Source organism: Centropristis striata, chromosome 9, assembly GCF_030273125.1.
Source record: "Centropristis striata isolate RG_2023a ecotype Rhode Island chromosome 9, C.striata_1.0, whole genome shotgun sequence".
Classification (NCBI taxonomy): Eukaryota; Metazoa; Chordata; class Actinopteri; order Perciformes; family Serranidae; genus Centropristis; species Centropristis striata.
The window spans coordinates 36,919,459-36,939,791 of NC_081525.1; the positions used below are offsets into that span (position 1 = coordinate 36,919,459).

General features: G+C 41.8%; 1 protein-coding gene across 1 annotated transcript in view; it reads left to right on the plus strand.

The window, feature by feature from the left end:
• The window catches only part of LOC131977626 (zinc finger protein GLIS1), a 90,268-nt gene that overhangs the window by 39,816 nt on the left and 30,119 nt on the right, over window positions 1-20,333 (plus strand). Inside the window, exon 5 of the mRNA XM_059341023.1 lies at window positions 1,147-2,692. Within this exon, the coding sequence (XP_059197006.1) occupies window positions 1,147-2,692 (1,546 nt within the window). The remainder of the gene's footprint in view (window positions 1-1,146; window positions 2,693-20,333) is intronic.

The window sequence follows — 20,333 nt, forward strand, 5'->3', positions numbered from 1 at the left end:
GTAGCTGGAAAGCTTTATGTAGTCTCATAAAACACACGATGGGGTCCAAAGTACAACATTTATGTTACACTAATGCAATTCTTCTGTGTCTGCGTTTTCTGACTACTGTTTGGAGAGTCAAAAAGGATTTCCAGCACTCTGAAGTCTGGTTTGTCCCTTCTTTCCCCTCCTCATCCCACCAAAGTGCTTCTGGACAGCCATTCACTACTCTCATATTGTCTCTCAATATTTTCACTATAGCCAAACAGGAAATGGTGCTCCTGAATAGAAGGAGTGGGGAGGGGCGGGGGGGTCAGGTCTTTATTAACAACAACGATGACAAAGTCTGCCAGTGGCTTTCTCCAATCCTAGCTAGCGTTAGCTCTGTTTTTTCCCCCAGCGTGCTCAGGGGAGGGGACAAAGACGATTCCTTCATGAGACAGCCCGGAGAAAAGGGAGCTCTTCTCACATCACTCAGGGGCTTTGGACAAAATCCATAATGAGCCAACTGACAGGAATGATTATGTAGGAGATCACAGCAACGCATGGAGAAATCTGACCTGGGTTCCCCATTCAGCAGGGCAAAGATTCCCACCATAATACACAGTATTGTAAAACGGTGACCCTTCATAGGCTGCAATTATGCCACCAAAACAGGTGACTCCCTATTTTTCCCCAATGTTGGGTTGGGTTTAACCCCTTTGTGTCATCAAAGCCTGTCAGATGGACACACTAGCCAGTGGCCTCTCAGTCTCAGTAGCCATCCATCCTCCCCCTCTCTCTATTCTTAGTCATAAATGCCCATTCATATCCTCTCACTACCAGGAGATCCTGTTTCATTTATTCATAAAAACTCTCTGGGTCATCAGCAGTGGATACAACCTGGTGTCCAACATCACCTTATGTCACTGTATCCTACACAATCCTACACAATGTTAATGTTTGTTCCATAAGGTGCGATGAATGAGAGATTTGGTTGAAATGTTTAATGTCAGTGGGATGACACGATTTTTATGTAAACTGAGAGAATGATTGGAGGAGGAGGGGTAAGTAGGAGGCTAAACTCTGACAGTGCTGCTGGTGGGAAGGAAGAACCAGCCAGTATCTGTCATCGTCCTGTGAGCTAATAGCGCTCATGTTCCTCTTTGTATGTTTTTCTCCTTGCAGATCCTCCTCTGCCTTCCAGAGGACCCTGTCGGGGGCCTCACCCAGCCTGGGCTGCAGCAGTGCCAATGGAGCTCGCTCCTCTCTCCCTTACCCAATCAAACAGGAGAACTCAATGGGATACAAGATCTCCAACACAGTGTCCAGCGTCCATAGCACGTCTCAAGCTAACTTTCAGAACTGTAGGGCGAGCCAAGCCTTGGGGATGGCGAGGGACGAGATAGTTGGAGCGCCGCATGTTAGCAACAACAGCAGTGGCGTATGCACAGTGAGCAGTGTCGCTAATGCTCTGTCGAGGGACGCAGTGCAACCGTTTAATAATGAAGATGGCTCCTCCCCCCTGGCTTTGTCCCCAACTGGCTCCCGTCATTCAGCGCGGCCGCTCAGTGCTAGCAGTGTGAGGAGACGCTGCCTGTCCCTGGCCTCTCAGTCCACCGCCGGTGCTGGCAGCGTCGCTGCCACAGGCTCCCCATCAGCTACTGGCGCTGCTTCCGAGGAGATCAATATCACCGCCATCATCTGCTCCTCCTCCCAGATGTCGATGGTTGCCTGTGTCAACGGTTTCCGCACTAACCTCTCGCCCAGCCACGCCAGCAGTGCCGGCTTCTCCTCCTCTTCCTCCTCCTCTTCTACATCCCCACCCTCTAACTCCTGCTCACGGGAAGCCCCCCAGAGGCCCCCACCTCGCGGCAGCCCCCAGCAGGCCACGCTACAGGAGAGCTGTCAGCTATCCTCACCTGCCACCTGCCTGCTGTCCCTGTCCTCCTCCTCCTCCTCGTCCTCCTCTTCAGTGTCATCAGTGGAGCCGGAGCAAGGCCAAGGGCTGTGTGAGGAGCGGGGCTCCATGCTGCAGGGGCGTGGGGCTGGAGGAACAGCTGGGGGAGGTGTGGGGGGAGGAGGAGGAGGGGGCGGCTCGGACGGGTTGGGACTACTGATGAGTGGGGCCCTGATGTCTGGGATGTTGCATTCGGGGCCCGAAGCTGGGGCTCCTCTGGACGGGGGCCAAAGATCAGGGGCCGTCCTCAAACAAGAGCCCCTGGATGATTTTTCTCCCAGCGAAGACGAACTCTTTCAGCACCACTATCATCATCACCATCACTTGAGTGGTCGTAGTGGGCACCTTCGTCAGCCTCACCACCCCTCTCGCCCTGCTATGCCTCCGCCCTATCACCTGCACCAATACATGGGGCCCAGTCCTGGGGGCCTGCTGCACCACCAGAGCCAGCAAACAGTACCGCCCTCTTCCCTGGGACTCAAACCGACCTCTGGAGGCCCTCCTGGGTCTCACACAGCCTCAGAGCGGGAAGAAATCGTAGGAGGAGCGCTGGTCGATAAACAGGTGTGTCGCTGGATTGACTGCAGTGCTGCGTACGAGCAGCAGGAGGAGCTTGTGAGGCACATTGAGAAGGTCCACATCGACCAGCGCAAAGGTGAGGACTTCACCTGTTTCTGGGCCGGCTGCATCCGCCGCTACAAACCCTTCAACGCACGCTACAAGCTGCTCATTCACATGAGAGTCCACTCCGGAGAGAAACCCAACAAATGCATGGTGAGTCATCATAATCCTGTCGAATTAGCCACCCAACACTTGCCAGACCCAAAAAACAGACACCAGTCGTCAGTCATATTCACAACAGTATTAATGAAAATCCCCTCAAGCTGTCTTACTTTTACCAATCTTTGCTTGTTTTTGAAAGTATTAGGTTGTATTTATTGGTTTAATATGGGTCTAGTTTGTCCCATAATTGCAACCATCTGTTAAAAAAATGTTTCTTTGTTTGAATTAAACGCAAGCACATATTTCGCAAAGTAATATAGTCCCTCAAGATGATTTTTCCTCAACAAGATATACGGCCATTGTGTCCAAAAACAAGACTGGACTTGCTTCACTGCTGATTACTTTTCAACAGAAACCTTTATTTTGTTTTGGTTAAGAAACATTTATGATTGTAATTTCTGTATTTTTAGTGGAACAGGTAGAAAAAAAGTTTTATTTTCTCCTCTGAAGATGTGAGATCTGCTGTAAGAGCAGCACTACCTCGTCAGTATAAATAGATTTGTGGTTGTATTCTTTACAGGTAAGGCTCCAATTCCACAAATCAACACACTAATCAATGTCAAGCTGTCACTCCCCCACGTCCCTTAGCAAATGGAAAAAGCCCTCCAACCTTAAGAATGATTTAGTCCAAATACACAATTAGTCCACAATTTGTGTAGGGCGAAGCCATGTTTATTTTCATGAGCACTCTGTTTTTTGAGACGGGATTCAGATCATGAAAAGCCAACACATATGGTTAACATAACCAAACAATGCCTACACTTGATCCTTTTAAATGGGAGCTTTAAATGTTTAGCTGTCCCACAAGTATTAAGTGAATTGGCTTCATATCCAAGCCAAACATGAGGAGAAATGTAGTAGTCTGTAGAAGGGAGCCACAGAGGGATAGTCGGTAACATTTGCTAGTCTTGCTCAATTCACGGCTTCACCAAAAGCTCCTGTCAGAAGTGGCCCTCTTCAAGTTAGGGAACCCATCCAAATCCTAATTATTGAAGAACAGAGTCTGTAATATTCCTACAGCACCTGTTTTATCTCCAGGCCATTTTTTTTTCACTTAAAAGGGAAAAATGTTTATATTTCTAAGTAACAGTGGCTTGTAAAATTAACTGCGGTAAAAGTCTGTTAAAAGAAAGTTGAATTTGATGACAGTTTTCTGTGGAGTTGGATAAGAAATTCATGTTTATTCTGATACTTAGTGCACATCTGAGCTGAACGTCGGCTGAAGCCAAAAAGACACAAACATGCTGCTGTTCTCCTGCTTTGCGTCACTCCAGGATATTAGTGTTTCTGCTTACTTGGCTCAGCGTGAACTAAAAATTTGGAAGTAATTAGCTGCATTGTACATTTCCCGACTGGTAATTCTGCTTCAGGAGTGTGTTATATTAAAGGCTTTTATCTGTCTTTTTTCTTTTTTCTTGTTGTTGTTGCTCTTCAGATTTTCTGTAGTCCGAGCTCTGTAGTCACATTCTGCTGACACACAGCCACGCTGGCTAAACGTTTGTATGTATATTCGGTGGAGGTGTTTGCATAAATGTGTCACTGTGAAGGTGTGTGTATGTACATGTTTTTGGAGATGTTTACCATATGTGAGCGCTGGAACAATTCGGCTCAGTGTGGACGAGCCACTGGATTCTGTCTGCGGACGTGAGGCTCTGTGAAAGCCTGACACACACTCTTACCTCCTAGTCACCCTTACTTCAAGCACACACACAAACACACATATTCGCAGCCTTGCAGTATGTGAAAATGGGGATATTGTTTCCATTGACTCTCACAATAGGAAGTATTGATTCCGCGTACAGTACGTCGGGTTGTAACACTCCTGCTTTTCCGACAGAACATAAACAGAAATGTGAAATGTTTTCAAGCTTGAATCAACACGTGTAATCAGCAGGGATTGAATGTGTGTTGATCTGGGACTTCAGCAGATAAACGTGGAGGGCCAGAGAAAATAAGCACACTCTCTGTGTGTGTTTGTAACTGTGTTTATGTTTGTATATAGTCTATACGGATTTAAGTAAGTACTATATACTCATAGGAAACCTTGTGTCTCTGTACATGTTTGCATGTCCATGTATTTTAGTTGTGTCCATCCCAAATCCTTATTTTTTTTGTCTGAGCTTGTGTGCTTTTTGGCCATGAGCACTGATGCCTCTTGTGTTTGTTGTGCTCATGCAATAGACAAAGGCATTCAAGAATTTGAGAAATTCACATAGAGGAAGCAGATGAGACATTCTGTTTTAGGACCGAATACTGTAGAAAAACCAGAGCTAATCCCTTTATTATCTTTCCAGCAGCAGATTCCAGCGGGCGCTCATGAAACACGGCTCTCCTCACATCCAAACATAACACATCTCTCTCCTCTTTCTCCCTCTCTCTCCCTCTCTCACTACATATATACTGTATCTCTTTTTCTCTCATACAGCTGCACAGCATTTGCTTCATGCTGCGTCTTGGCAGGAAAAAGTCATTATCACAAGTTGTACCCCGACCCCTGCATGAGCCTGTCACAGTCTGTACCTGGCTAATATTTTAAGAAATTCTACATTAAAAAAACTCAGTTCCTTCCATATGTCGCAGGCTGAGTTTGTGACTCTTAAAAAGTTCTGCTACCTTTTTAGAAAACATGTTTGGTTCCCTTTCTCCGCCAATTAAAGCTAGCCCTGGGCTGTTGTGTAGAGCAGGCAAGCACTAAAGGACACACGGGCGAAAAGGAAACAACATAATCTCTTTGCAATATCCTGTTGTGTTTCATGCCTAATTCACTTGTTGTTTTAGTTTATTACATTTTTTCCTGTGTCTGCATAAATATTAAAAATATATCCAGCCAGAGTAGCCCTGACATGGTCCCAGACTTTGATATTGTTCTGCTTTGTCAGAGGCCGTCCCAGCGGATTTGAAGTGTCTGAAGGCCGGTCTGTGAGCTATGAAGGTCAGAAAATATGGTCATGAAGCTTTCTGTGTGGAAAGGACAGAGTGTCTACAAGGCAGAGAGACTTCAGGCAGGAGTACGGCCCTGTGCACTTTATTTGGCTTACTTGGCATATTTCTTTTGGTCACATTTTTCAAAACAATAGTATGTTTTTTATGTTATTATCGAAGATTATGTTGTCGCGGGATAAAAGATTCAAGGCACGAAACACGATGCAGTGGTTTTCTTAAGCTGCTATATTAATATGCAGTATTTCAAAGTAAAAATCTTTGGAGCAATGCAGTATTTTTTTAAGCAAAGTTTGGGTGAATTTTATACGATAAATATCAAGAAGAAAGTTGTGTTGTTAAGGCAGTTTTGGCTTGTATAGAATATTAAGGCTTTATTTAAAATTATGGCTGAAAAGGAAAGCTTATTAGGCTTTTTGTACCGGTAATTAAAGTAAGGTGATCTTAATGGTGATTTATATCTCATTAAGTTAAGAGAACATTATGCTCTTTTCCATGGTGGTTTGCAGTATCAGTTTCTTTTGTTATTTGATTAAAGTTCCTAATTTCTTCCCCTAGGGTTCATACCATTAATGTGATGTAATAGACAAATTATTTAAAAGCAAAAGAAAATTCCTCCATAAAAGGGTAGATTCACATACTTTAGTGTTACTCATATGTGAGAGAGACAGAAAGCCACCCGCCCATTGCACAATGATAAAACACAGCCAGCATTAGCTGCTTAATAGGACCCTGTCCAAACACATACACATGCGAACACACGCACACAGACAAACACCAAAACACTCCCTGACACACTCAGTCAAACCACTTGTTGAAGGAAAGTTGGATCTCGAGGCCCGCTGGAAAAAAGCATAGATCATGGAATTTCCTCTTCTTTCACTGGTGTGAAACCAGCAAACATATATATTTAGATTTACTAGACTGATTTTTGGAGGAGAGTGGCAAAATCCCTCAGCAGCAGACGTTGAGACATAGAGCGCAGGCCACTGCCAAGATGGCGTGTGTTTTCAGGGGTAAATGGAGTCTTTTGTGAGCAATCAGCTCAGACCAGGAGATGAAACAGGGAGTGCCATTAGCTAATTAAAACTGAGGTTCAGCACATGACCCGACTTTTCCTCTGAATGCTGCCTGAAACTGGAGCCGTCTGGGCACTGGGTGCGGGTGGCGAGTGACGTTGATATTAATGTGTTTGTACCCGTATGAGCCGCTGACACTCGGCCTGTCTGGACGACTTAGAGGCCCAATCTCAGAGTCCATCTTCGAAGCCTAAATGTACCTGGAGTAAAATGTATTGAGCTTGGTTCCCTATAGAAGGTTGCCACAATACTAAAATGTAATAATTTAACCTTTAATACTAGTATTAAAAAATGAAACTAGATACTAATCGATGCCACAGCAATCATTTTTTAAAATGCCCTCTGCACACAGACAACCTGCTAACAACTGTCAACACAGTTTTTGTTTTTGTTTTTTTAACTCAGGTGCAGGTTGGGCCGAAAATCTTTTTTTTGTTTTTTATAACTTTAATAAATTATAACTGTCGAATATGGATATCCTATCATTCTGAACACGTGCTTTTGAAAAAGTTTTTTTTAAAACCTTACTATTATGTGTGCTCAGACATGCACACATATAATTGTTATTTTTGCATAATCTTGCTTTTTCACAAACAAAGAAATCAAAGTGTAAAATATTATTCCCATTCTTTAAAGTAGCATTTGATTCCTCAGTTGATTTAAAACAGATAAAATATCCAGAAGTTCAGTGGCAATGTGTTGCATCCAACATGCAGACATTCAAACTGACCTGAGGAACTCGTATGGAAACACACAATATTGTGGATTAGCCAACCAGTTCCTCAGGCTGTACACACACACACACATTTAACTCCAGGGTACTGTGGGAGGAGAGGTCTGTATATGGCTCACTGAAAGTAATCAGGGTCAATAGGCGAGAAAGGGCTTTGATTCAGCATGTCAGGAGTAACTGCATGCATAGGAAACAGAACTCCTATGGTCGGTTAAGTTGGCACAAATGCAAAGAGTTAATCAGGGCTAAATAAAGACCTGGCGGAGATCAACTTCTAGCACTCTATCTGAAGGTCCCGTGCCTCTGTTACCAGTTAAATCATTTCCAGAATTAACTTTGTCAGTCATTCCCCAGGCAAATGAGTTCATCAGGTAGCTAGATAGTCTAATTTCTTTCTCTAAAGCCCATCCTGTGGTTATCCTCTGTCTTCTGTCAGGCCTGCAGTGCTGCTTGGCAGCCCGGTCGTCATGCTAATAGTAACACAACACTGTCCACATGTGATATTCGTATGATGAAACTGCTGGCTGAGGGGCTCTGCGACTGATGTTTTGGCATACGAATGAAAGCCCTGGATAGATGGAGCTTGCTTGTTTTCCTTGTTGAGTGTGCCCGGCCAACTTCTTGTCAGGCCCAAAAAAGTTTTCCAGTCAATCTTTTGCACTAATGTAGTCCAGTGTTCTCCAACACCACCCACACCTCCCTCTCCCCTTCTCTCCCACTATCTATCATTAAGATCGGAATTTAGCTTTGATGCACGCAACACTTACTGCACCTACGCAACCACAGCATACGCCTTAGTGGCTCCTCTGCAACTTTTTCTGTAGCCAGACCCTCATTTTCATCGAACAAATCATGCAATATTTTTTTGTCATTGGCATTGCATATTTAATTGTGACAGAATTATTCTGTGCTGCTTCTAGAACACTATGTTCAATATTATAGTAATTTATTGATGTTGTATTCTTTTGATATAGATATTAATCCTGTTAAGTGTTAGGATATTGTTATATAATTAAAACTAATCAAAAGAGGATTGCAATCAAGTGACAAAAAAATAAAACAACAATATTTTTTTCTTTCTTCATTAGGTTTAACAATAATATTTTTACCAATAAATTTTGGTTGTTTTTTTGTTTTGTTTTTTTGATTACATTAGCAGTCATGCCATGTCGGCACTAAAAATAGTGATATTTTGAAGCATTCATCCTAAAAATCATAATGGTGGCCTGAACAGCAAAAAGAAAAGAAAACTTTAAAAATCATTTATTTTTATTTTTGAATTAAAGATTTACTTTTTATTTTACTTCGTGTGGTGTCCTAGTTTTGTTGTAGTTTTTTTTACATTTAAAATGTAAAACCACAGAAGTTTCAGATTAGCTGTGCGTTGTAAGTACAAAATATTAGTGTGTGTGTTTATTTCCTCCATAGTAACGTAATGCACAAGACACAAGTTGGCATGTCTAAAACAGCCAGTTCTGCGAATTAATTATAATTATAAATACCAATCTGTAACACAAATTGTATCATGTTAACTTTAAGTCTGGTAAATTTAGCTTTGATTGAGGATTAAGCCACCAAATAACAAACCATGCCTGGCGGAGTTAAAGGAAGATTCAAAGACATAATGTGAAGATGCAGGAGAAATTTTTCAACACGTGCTGGTGGATAATTTTCTTTTATAAATACAGATTACAATATTGGTATAACACACAGTATAACCATGCTGCAATGAACTCTAGCTATAAAACGTCCACAGCTACCTTTCCTTCAACCTCATCACCAGGTATCAAAGCATGCAGGCTTTGCTGCATGTGATACACTCTAATTGCATTTGTCTGGAATGCAATATTTTGAGTTTCCCCATTTCCTCAACATTTAATCACGCGCTGGTATCGGAAACCTGAAGACCCAGGGCTGGGGCCGGTTATACGCTGCATAGAGATTGTGTCATAATTGTGTCCCATCCAAAACCTTAATCAGTTTAACCTCTCTACTGAGCCAGATCAGTTTACTAATACATCGGATAGAAGAAGCTGGGGTGGATGTTCAGGGTCTCAGTTATGTTCAGGGGGCTGTTGCAGGGATGCATACCCAGTTTGTGCTGCACAGAGAGGGAGGCTGGATGGAGAAGAGCCGTGGGATCTCGTTAGGGCCTTTTTAGACTCTGTGTGAGAGGTTTTCACTGACTTGTTCGTGCTTTTTGGCTGAATACCGTCATGGATCATGTGCATTGTGGAGGTGTGCTTTCTGTTTCTTTGCTACAGTCAAACAGGTAATTATAGCCAAAGTATATTTGTGGCATTTTACAGGGCAAACACATAAAAGGCCCTTTCTCCTCTGACGTTACCATCCTCTCCCACTCCTCACATTCACACACTGGCCTCGTTTTGTGCTTGGGCACAATTTGTGCCACAGCAGCCACTCTGCAAATATACCCACCAAACTGGCCAGTTGGTTGTGTGTGTGCTGTGTGTGTGTTGAACAGAGGTAAATCTCTTAAAGCATCCAGATGTTTGTTTTTATTTTTTGCTGACTTGTCAGTGTGGCAGAGGGCACTGCGTAGAGCCGAGTCCCCTGGCCGCCTTCACATCACCCACCAAACAAGCAAACAAGAAGGACATTTATACACACCGGGACCGCATCTGCCTCAGAGCCACCCCACAACCCAAGACGACAGTATCCCTTCAGCCAGCCAGACCCACTGCGCACCACACCAGACTAGGCTAGACCTGCAGCTAATATATATGAGTTGCTACCGTGCAAAATAAACACTAAGAGAAGTATGGATAAATTATGTAGCGAAAGACGTGTTTACGTTTAGGGTGTCAAGTTTAAATTATGCACCGCGGTGTTCTGTGGTTAATGTGCCGGCTTTAATTTGAATGTTTGAGAAAAGAAGTGAAGGCTGGAAGAAACGGAGCCAGACATGCAATTCAGCTCCACTGATGTCATCTCAAAAAACGACATTTTTGCCCAGAATTCATCACAAGGCATTATGCATGACAAGTGATTTGGTATGCACTGAATGCGGACTTTAGAGCATTTTTGAAGCATTAGCACAGCAGTTACACACACACAACTAAAGTGTTTGTTACAAGTCGACCAAGCTGTCCAAGCAGAGACCTCTGTGTTTTTACACTGTCAAGACCTTCAGGGTGTTTTCAAATGCAAAGTGAGAGAGTGAAGAGAGATCCACATGGGAAGATCCAAGCAGAATATTGAGGCGTGGATTGTGGCCTTAAATGTTGAATATATCAAAATAGTGAGTTTGTTACCAAAAGCATGTCTACTGTAATAATTGATAATGAAAGAAAAGGGGACAAATTGGAGAAGAGTCAGAGAAACAGGACCGAAAATCTTTTGCAGTGGGACATATAAGGACACGATACACTGAATGATCCAATTTCCTTTAACCCTATTTTATGATTGTGTGACCCAGCAGAACTGGCACTACAAAGACTGATATTTAAGTTGGGATTTACCTCTCCCCCGTAGAGGTTTACACCCCAACGATCTCTAACTGTCTCCAGAAAGAAGCCCTCTCGCTTTCTGTTCACTTCCAAAAACATCTGTTTCACATTCACTGTGTTCAGCTTTGGAATTGGTTTAACATCGATGTAAAAAGGTTTATGTGGGGTTTAGAACCAGATTGGTTCAGTTATTCGGGCAGAATTACAGTAGAAGTAAGAAGCCTTTAAGTCAGAGCATATCCTTTAGTTTTTTCTTTTGTTCTTCCAGTTTCTCATAACAGGGATCCTTCATACTGTGTCACGTAGCAGCTGTCATTTAGATCGCACTGCATCCTCGTCAGGGGCAAAACAAACAAAACATCAGTATCACCACCAGTATGCACATTTTTTTTCCTGAAAGGAACAATGCCAAGAAATTAAGATCAGGTCATGCATGATTTAAAGTACAGCCAGGAAATGTATATTGTATACGGGGGGAAATGGTGTATTGTAATGTGCCTGCACTCTAACTGGCAAATTGTGTACGAATACCAGGCTGGGACTCATATTACGGCTAACATAAACATATGTCTGATGAGAAATTTGAAGGAAATTTTCCATAAATATGAAAACGTTTACTGCAGAATACCAGTGTGTAGTGGGACTTTTGGATTTTTGCCGTTGGCGGGTTGCTCGATATAGTCGTAACTGCACAGGAATGGGGAGTGGTTTTGCCCTCAAATAAATGTGTTTTCCTATAAGACAGTGGGCACAGGCGTGTTAGTGTGGACTGAATTATTGAATATGAATAGAGAACCATATACTGAAATGTGGTGAATTGATTTATTGAAATGTGAATGAATGCTGATGTGCTTGCTAAGAACGCCTGAGGCGTGATTTGACTTGACACACTGAATATCGAGCGCAGTCTGATATATTGCAACCAGCCATATCCACATAACTGGAAACTGGACCCTGAAACCCACAGAGAGCAGAAAAGAACACAACCTCAGCATGCTGAGGAGTGAACAAATCTAGGGGCACCGTTGCACCACATTTCTTGGGCAGCTGCTTTTTTACCCAGAAGGCTTTGTGGTCTGGTCCCACTCCAGAGGGTTGCATAAACGCACTCTTTTCCCCTGCACCCTGCCTGCCTGAGTCCTTATGCTGGCATTGATCACAATGCCATGTTGACCTATTGTTTAATTTTGCTGGCATGTTTTCTGTCTGAATACTGTAGTGCTTCTAGCATCAAGGTATTTGTCTTGGCGACTTGCTGGGCTTCTGCAGTGTTTATTTGTTGTCACGTCAGAGTTATAGAGTCGCCCAGTGTATGCTACAGTAGGTCTTTAGACAGCTGTGTCAACTCTTTGCCTTGTGTGGACAACGAATGGTCTGCCAAAAGGGGAGAAGGTTTTATTTCTTTACCTAACAAGTCTCTATGATACAGGAACACGGTGACTTCAACTGTGGTATTTATTATGTCATTCATTAGGTCACACAAGAATTTAAAGCCAGTAGGCAAGATTAAAAAATGAATCCACCATTTCATCTGAAATCACAAAATGGGGATGCAATAGAGAAGTAGACCTGTAGGCATTTGATTTGATTTGATAAATCTTTATTGTCCCCGAGGGGCAATTTGTTCTGCATTCAGTAGTAAAAAATGTCACACAACAAACAAATAATCATAATAAATACAAAACACAGAACATAAAATTTCAGTAGAAATAGTATTGTGTACATAAGCATGACATTTTCTTTGATCACAGAAATAACCAACACTTAAATAAACTAAAACATTTCAATGCTGTTGAAATAAGCTACAGGCAATACACATTGGTTTTCTGGATTGATACTGTGGTTCCGTTATGTTTTTTTCCCGTTTTAAAGCACGAAGGGTTAATGTCAGGAGTTGTTGTCAGACCAAGGGCATCTTTCCAGGCATGTGGCAATGTCAAAAGATGCCAATTTCTCCATTGCCTGCAGCCTCAAAAGACCAAAATAAAATGCAATCACATGCAGACATGTTGCATTTTGAGCGAATAATGCGACATTTTCTTCTTATTTAGACAATTAGACCATTTTCACTCTGGTAATTTAAGAACCTTACAGTAGAAGTAGGCAAGGTAGATTAAAGTTGAAAAGTTTTTCCTTTCTTGTGATTTATGCTTCATTCCAGACAACTTGGAACTCGAAAATTTCCAACCTGTTACTACTCCAACTTGCAAACCTTTGGACATATCCAACAACCCCAACTTCATGAATTATTCAACATTCAATACTTTATTGCCTTGTCAACATGCTCGTTTGGAATTTGTCTTAGTGAGCTTACAAGGACAAAGGAAGAGAAATACAGCAAATCCATTCACTCATAACCACATAATAAATTAAACAAATGTGAAGTTGTGTAACATACAACAATGGCAGCACTCATGAAAGCGCATATTGTAAATGGAAAACATAATCTGAAAGATATATTTGCCTGCATTTCATTAGAATAGTACATACCATCATATATGCTTCCAAGTATGAACCAACGCGCCTCTGTTTGTTTATATATGCAATGAGGCTTCACTTGAAAGTTTAATTGTGTGTACACTTGACAAAGAAACATCAGTTTGTCACGGTCGGCCAAGTTTTTTGTTTATTTTTTGTGTCATACACCTGAAATGCTCGGAAGTCATTAGTTGGAAATTTCAACTGGTAAATTCCGACCTCCAGCTCTGACCAAGAGCTGACAGCATGTAAACTTGCCCAGTGCAAATTCAAACATATTTTTACTTTTTGGAGGAAAAGTCAAATGAATGCCTGAATACAAAAGTAGCAATGCTAGGCAGACGGAGCAGCAAAGTCATAGAATAGAATATAATAGAATAGAGTAGAATATAATAGAATGGAATGGAATGGAATGGAATAGAATAGAATAGAAAAGAATAGAGTAGAATAGAATAGAATAGAATAGAATAGAAAAGAATAGAGTAGAATAGAATAGAGTAGAATAGAATAGAATAGAATGTCTTTATTGTCACTATACACATGTACAATGAGATTTAAGAGCTGACTCCAAAAAGCAGTGCGACAATACATAAAATACATAAAAGATATACAATATAAACATAAACATACACCTACTTAGGCAAGTAAATGTAAAGAAAAAAAAGTATATAAGATATAATGTAAAACATAGGCAAGAAAGGGAGGTAAGGTGCACAGAAGAAGACTATAGATCATAGTCATGAGCCAATAAAAGATATTCAGGGTAAAGGCAAATCATCATGTTGGACTATACAGTTTGTGTCTAATAGTTTAACAAAAGAGTGATAAAATGGATCAATTAAATATGATGTTATTGTGATTACTGGCTGTTGCTGAATTGGTGTCCATCATCCCCCAATAGCAGCGATATGAGATGTCATGGAGCACGTTGAGATACGTATATAACACCCCATTGTAGGGCTGCAGCAAGAGGAGCTTATTGGCAGTAAGGGGGTATAAGAGAGTAGAGAGAGACAGAGAGAGAAAGCCAGTGTGAGAATAGAGGCAGGTGTGAGTGAAAGGTGCTGGACAGATTGAAGCCCGGGTGTCAGAGGACGCCGTAGCTCATGGGCCCGTCAAACAGGATCCTGCATTGACTGCCAGTAACATCAGTCCAGGCGCCGGCTCGGAACACAGATCATGTTTAGGATTTTCATTGCGTAACCCCCAGTCTGTCTTTTTCATGGCGGGTTCGGATTTCCTGAATGGGTTTATAATTAATGCCTTGATGGTTACTAATGGCCGTGGCACTGGATGCTTTGTGCTGCACTCTAATTAGTCATTATAAATGGTTAGGATTGGTTTGTGAGAATAAACACTGTCACAAGACCAAGTGGGATGGCTCTTTTAGAAGCCTTTCACTGAATGCGAGGTCACAGGATCATGTGTCTCCTCACTAAAGTGAACACCCCAAATACCCTCTGATATTGAGTGGTTGTTGAGCCAGTATTCAGCCCTTATTCTGCAATAAATCTTCTCATCTAACAATCTTCAAGTAGTTGCTCTGTTTTGCAAAGGGATATAAAAGGCCCCTTTCAGATGTGCACATAAGGCCGCAAATATGATAGCAATTTTAGGCTTTAGAAAGAAAAAATGTTGTATAACACTCAGCCCCCCCCCCCCCCCCCCAAAAAAACAACAAAAAAAAAAACAAAACAACAACAACAACAACAACAACAACAACAAACAAACAAAGTGACCAAAAAGGCTCCAACAGCACAGCTTTTGCCTTCTTAATAACACTGATGTACATCATAATTATTCTGCTCAAGGCAATAAAATAGCTTGAATATGCCATGATATTGTGTCAATAAGCCAATTTAAAGTAAAATATAAAAAATAAAATATATAAATATAAAAAAATATTTTTATTACAGTAACTGTCCAATAAAGCATCTTTTTATTGTTTGTTTCTTGCAGCGTTAAAGAGAAAAAAATAATAAAAGTCATGTTAATCATCAGCCAAGTCCCCTTAAATCATGAGCTTTCATTCATCATAAGTACTTACAATATGAAGACTTTTTATTTCATTGATTATTATTATTATTATTAAAGTTATTACTGTTATTGTTATTATTATTACTATTATTATTATTTCCTGTTTTTCAAAAATGTTTTATATATTTACAAACCTGTCAGCAAGTTGGAATTAATTGAGTCATAAACTTTAAAATTTAATCAGAGGACATTTCCATTCAAATCCACAGGATGGTCAGACCGGCAGCCAATTTTATGTGTACCATCACAATTGCAAAGAACTGTAACCGTTGTAGTGAGCCAAAAAGACTTGATTAAAAACAATCGCTGGGTGCTTATACAGCCAAGCAGCATAATTCTAAAATGTCTGATTAATCATAAAATTAATTCATAAATTTATCTCAGGGCAGCCAGTAAAATGAAAAAGAGGCTTTTTCCACTCCCGGGGTGTACCAGGTGCCAAATGCTTTGTAAACACAACAGTCCTGTCATGTTTGAATAGAGCCATTATGGAAATGCCAAAAAACCTATTCTGATAGTTGTCAGATAGATGAAGCCAGTTATGTGACAGATTCCAAGTCTGAGAAAACTTTAAAAGCATCAATTGTTGTAGTTCTGTTGCCCCCTCTCACCGAGAAGCATTGATACGGATCAGAAACGTGATCCAATGTTTGCTGGAGTCAAAGGGTGCTGTACAGCTGACCCATGTTCATACAGCTGAATGTAAAGTATGTCTGTGTGAATATCATTTCTTGACACCCCGAGTCTTTGCCCAGAAGAAAGATTTAATATGTTGAGGCAACAGAGGAATCAGGCTGGAAGTCGATTTGGTTCTCCGCTAACACTGCATGATAACACTGAAGACGTATCCTTTTCCCTGTCAGTCCGCTTCATCTCTTTGAGAGCGTGACCCTGTTTTCCTTTTTCCCTCAACCTGGTGAACCGGTAAACCCCAGGCCGCCCGGTTTAAGAGGAAATCACATCTTAGCTCTCTAATCTGATGCAGGGCTGCAGAGCTGGTAGACATTTGAATGAAGGCCTCTGAACCACAGCAGGTTAAGTGCTTCCATAAAGCCTCACCATGTTGTTGTGCAGCCAGGCTCACACTGTGCCAGGCCTCCACCGCAGGAACAGGGGTCCAGATCCATCACTGCACTTCCTCCTCAATCTCCAGCAAACAGTCTGCGAGAGGAACAAAACAGCTGGGCAGGCTCATTATGTGAGCAGCCTCATTTAGTCATCATACGAATGCTTCCTGTTGTGCCATCCACATAGTTTTTAATCTGGCCCCCAAACTATTCAGGCATGAGTGCAAAATGGCTGTTAAGAACAATTTCGTCAGTCATTTACATGACTACTTCCTCCCACCAATTTATCGGCTGAGCTCTTGCTCTGCTCGCTTTTTCATTCGCATCTGGACAACACTCCCTCGCTTTTGCTGCGTGTGCTGATATCTAACCATTCATAAATCAAGGCCAAAAATTGGGTAATAAGTGCGGGAGGCGGGAGAGAAAAATGCTTAAAAGGAGGAACAAAGCAAATGTGTGTGAATTCATATCTCCCCTGTTCTGAATAAAATTAGAAAAAAAAGTCCACCGCTATCTTTGATTCAAATTAAAGTCCTATTCGCAACAGATGAGGCTGGCTGCTAAAAGGGTCTCGCTTCGCAGTGGAAATGATATGTGTAAACTATGTAATGTGAATGTTTTAGCCAAGCTGTGTTTAATTTTGTATCCTGACGAAGCGCATGAGAAACCTGCCTCTCCTTAGCTGTCTCGTTGAATCATATGGATATAATTTCATCCATTTACGTTTTTCTGCTCTTTGCTGTGGTTGCCACAGGGCATTTGGAAGCAGGCAGATTAAATGCACATGTTCCTCCCCATCCGCAGCCAGGGCACTCCGCTCCACAGCCTCCCCTCCGAACAGATCCTGAAGTGTTGGTGGTTTTCCTCGTTGGTCAGGGCAGAGAAAGACACCTTGTGATAAACCAACTCTTTCCCTCAAACCTCTTTTTCATACTTATAAAGTTATACGGGCTGTGTTTGAGCATTGGCACTTTATAACATGTTTTATTTGGCGCTGTTTTCTTTTGCCACCAATACTCTTTGCTCCTCATCGTGTCTGTCAGGCTTGGCAGTAAAGGAGCCTGGATGTATTAGGTAAAACTAATCACAGTGGAGAATTGGTGGAGGCTTTTAGGCTCTGAGAACTTTTTTCTTTTATGGGGGCCCTCTGAAAATGAGTAATAGTGAATTTCATGCTCGTAAGCAGCAAAATGGTTGAATCCCATGTTCTCATCATTAGTCAGTGGCTTGGTCTATAATTACTGCCCAGAGCCAAAGCAATATATTAAAGGAGATTCCCCTGCATCTATGGCAACTAAAGATGCACGACTTGCAATTTACTTGGCTGATTCTTGGCAGATTTTTTTAATAATCCGATTTGATTTAATTACTTTATCAGAACGATAATTGACAGCATACACAAGCATTTTTGTGACTTTTCTTTTGTGGAAAACTGAATTAAATTATATATGTTCATTATAAAATGAACTGTACAGGTTACTGTACAAATACAATCCCAGTACAAATGAATTGTTGTATATCTCACTTTTCAAGATTGTACCTCCACGGCATCTTTTGGACTTGATTTGTATGATATGATATGATATGATATGATATGATATGATATGATATGATATGATATGATATGTGTGTGGCTGTACTGTGTGCCACTGAATGTGCATGTTGTATGTGTGCAGATGTGATGTTGGGTGCATGCTTCAATCCATTTTGACAGTCTACTGGAAAATAAGAGTGCTGTTGTTAGAAGAATTAGAAAGTTTTATTTCTATATGAATTAACAGTTAAGTTGTATGATACACTACACCCAGAATACACTCTCTGAGTAACTGAACAGTATATTCCATAACAGCGCTTCAAATTTACCAACAAGTGACTATTTAAGAACGCACCCATACTGTATGTCGCTGTGTGTGCAACGTAAAACCACCATGCGTGTTTGACCGGCAAAAAAAAAAATAGAGACATGCCCAAACAGCTGATGAAAGGCTGTTTCTGACCATTGGGCCACAGATCGGTGCATTTCTAATATCAACCCTAGATAATCTTGACTGTCAGAGGAGAAACCCCTGGTGCTTATTCTTGAGGGAAGAAATGATTCCTGCAGGTGATGACCTTTGCTGCAAGGACCAGAGTCAGATATTTTCCAAAGAGAAGAACCTCTACTTTCCCTCTGATTCTCTCTGTTTCTCAGCTTTTTTTAAATCAGATTTCTGCCCTCCATGTCAGCAGCCATATTTCCTCCCGACACCCCTCCATAACGGCTGGTTTGTTTCCATCATCCGCAGCTCCTGCAGGTTGCTAATGAGCCGCCGCATGTGAGGAGAGCCGTACACTGCTGCCTTTTAGCCCCGACACTGTTTGGCCTTTTCCCTGCCAGTCAGGAGTCATTTCCCATGAAGGCCTCAGGCCCGCCGCACCTCCACTCGTCTGCATGCTGGGCCCATAATCTGTCTGTTGTGATCAGCTGCCTGTCCACCCTTTCAACCCTGCTCTCGCCCCCTTCAGCCATGTCAAGACCCCGCTGTCATCCCGAATGTTTACCGAGCTACTGAACCCCCTACTCAAGAGCGAGACGGTGTCAAACAGGACTCAAATCCCTCCACACTGCCACTGCCGCTCCACTCGTGTGGTGATCTGCCGGTTTACCTTAGACGGAGGTTTCAGAGAGGAAAACTAAACATGTTTAAAGCAATTAATGTCATTAGCGCTGTCTAAACTGTTTTCAGAGATAATATCAACGGTAAAATCAATCCTGTGTCAGAAGCCTCGGCCACCACAACTCCGTGTTTATACCACTTTAACCTATGTGTTCATTTCTTTCTAAACAGTTTATATTTTAGGCAACTCCTCGTGGACGATATAGAGACCCTACTGACATTGATGCTTTTTTAGCATTCAGTTATTTTTTTAGAGGCTTTTATTGGCATTATATTTTTAGCTTTGGTCAATCTAGTTGGAATCAAACCTCTAGGCTGATGCTTTATTGCCATTTTACAAAAATAAGACCACATACATCCCACATCAGAACCGTTAAAGCACTCTCCTTCAGTAACAGGAGCAATGCTGGATTTAACTGCACAGCACTGCATGCCTCAAGTATCCAAACCGAAGTTGGTTTTTGACAGTCCATGAACTCACTGAAAGAAGTCATTTTAACCATCAGATTGGCCACGCTAAAACATCTCACTGTAGCATAAAATTATTCATGCAGAGCTCTGGGTAATGTCCATGGGGTGGCAGTGCCTATTGGTTTCTCAGCAGGCAGGAAAACCTCACATTCAGCCGTCTCCCTGCAGCTTCCAGAGTAATAATACGCTCTACACGATTAACACGGTTTCCTCCACGGACCCGTAACTATAATTTAGCCTCAAATTTGTATTGCGGAAAAGAAAGCAATGAAAGAGTGATTATTCCCTTATACATAAATACACACATTTGGCACTTCAATAATAGCCGTGTTTGTTTTCCGAACTCAAATGCTCGGCGCCGCGTTTCAGCAGTCAGCATGGACTGCGTCTGTCATGACTGGTACGGCCGTGTGGATGTTCCTCTGCACTGAGATTTTTATTAAACTTTCCCACCCTCGCTGCGTCTCTCGTTTCCATCCGAAGCATTTGATTGGCATGACTTCAGAATAATATGTTTCCGCTGTACAACACTGTGCGATGTGAAGTCTTAAAAGACATTTTCCATGATTTTATGCTGAAGTCTGGACAGAATGTGTGTGTGAAATATTTTATTCATACTACGCTCCAGTCCTGTCCTGCGCCTTATTGTGACTTTTGTGTTGCTGTCTGGCCAATAAATCAGTCATGTTAAATGTTCAGC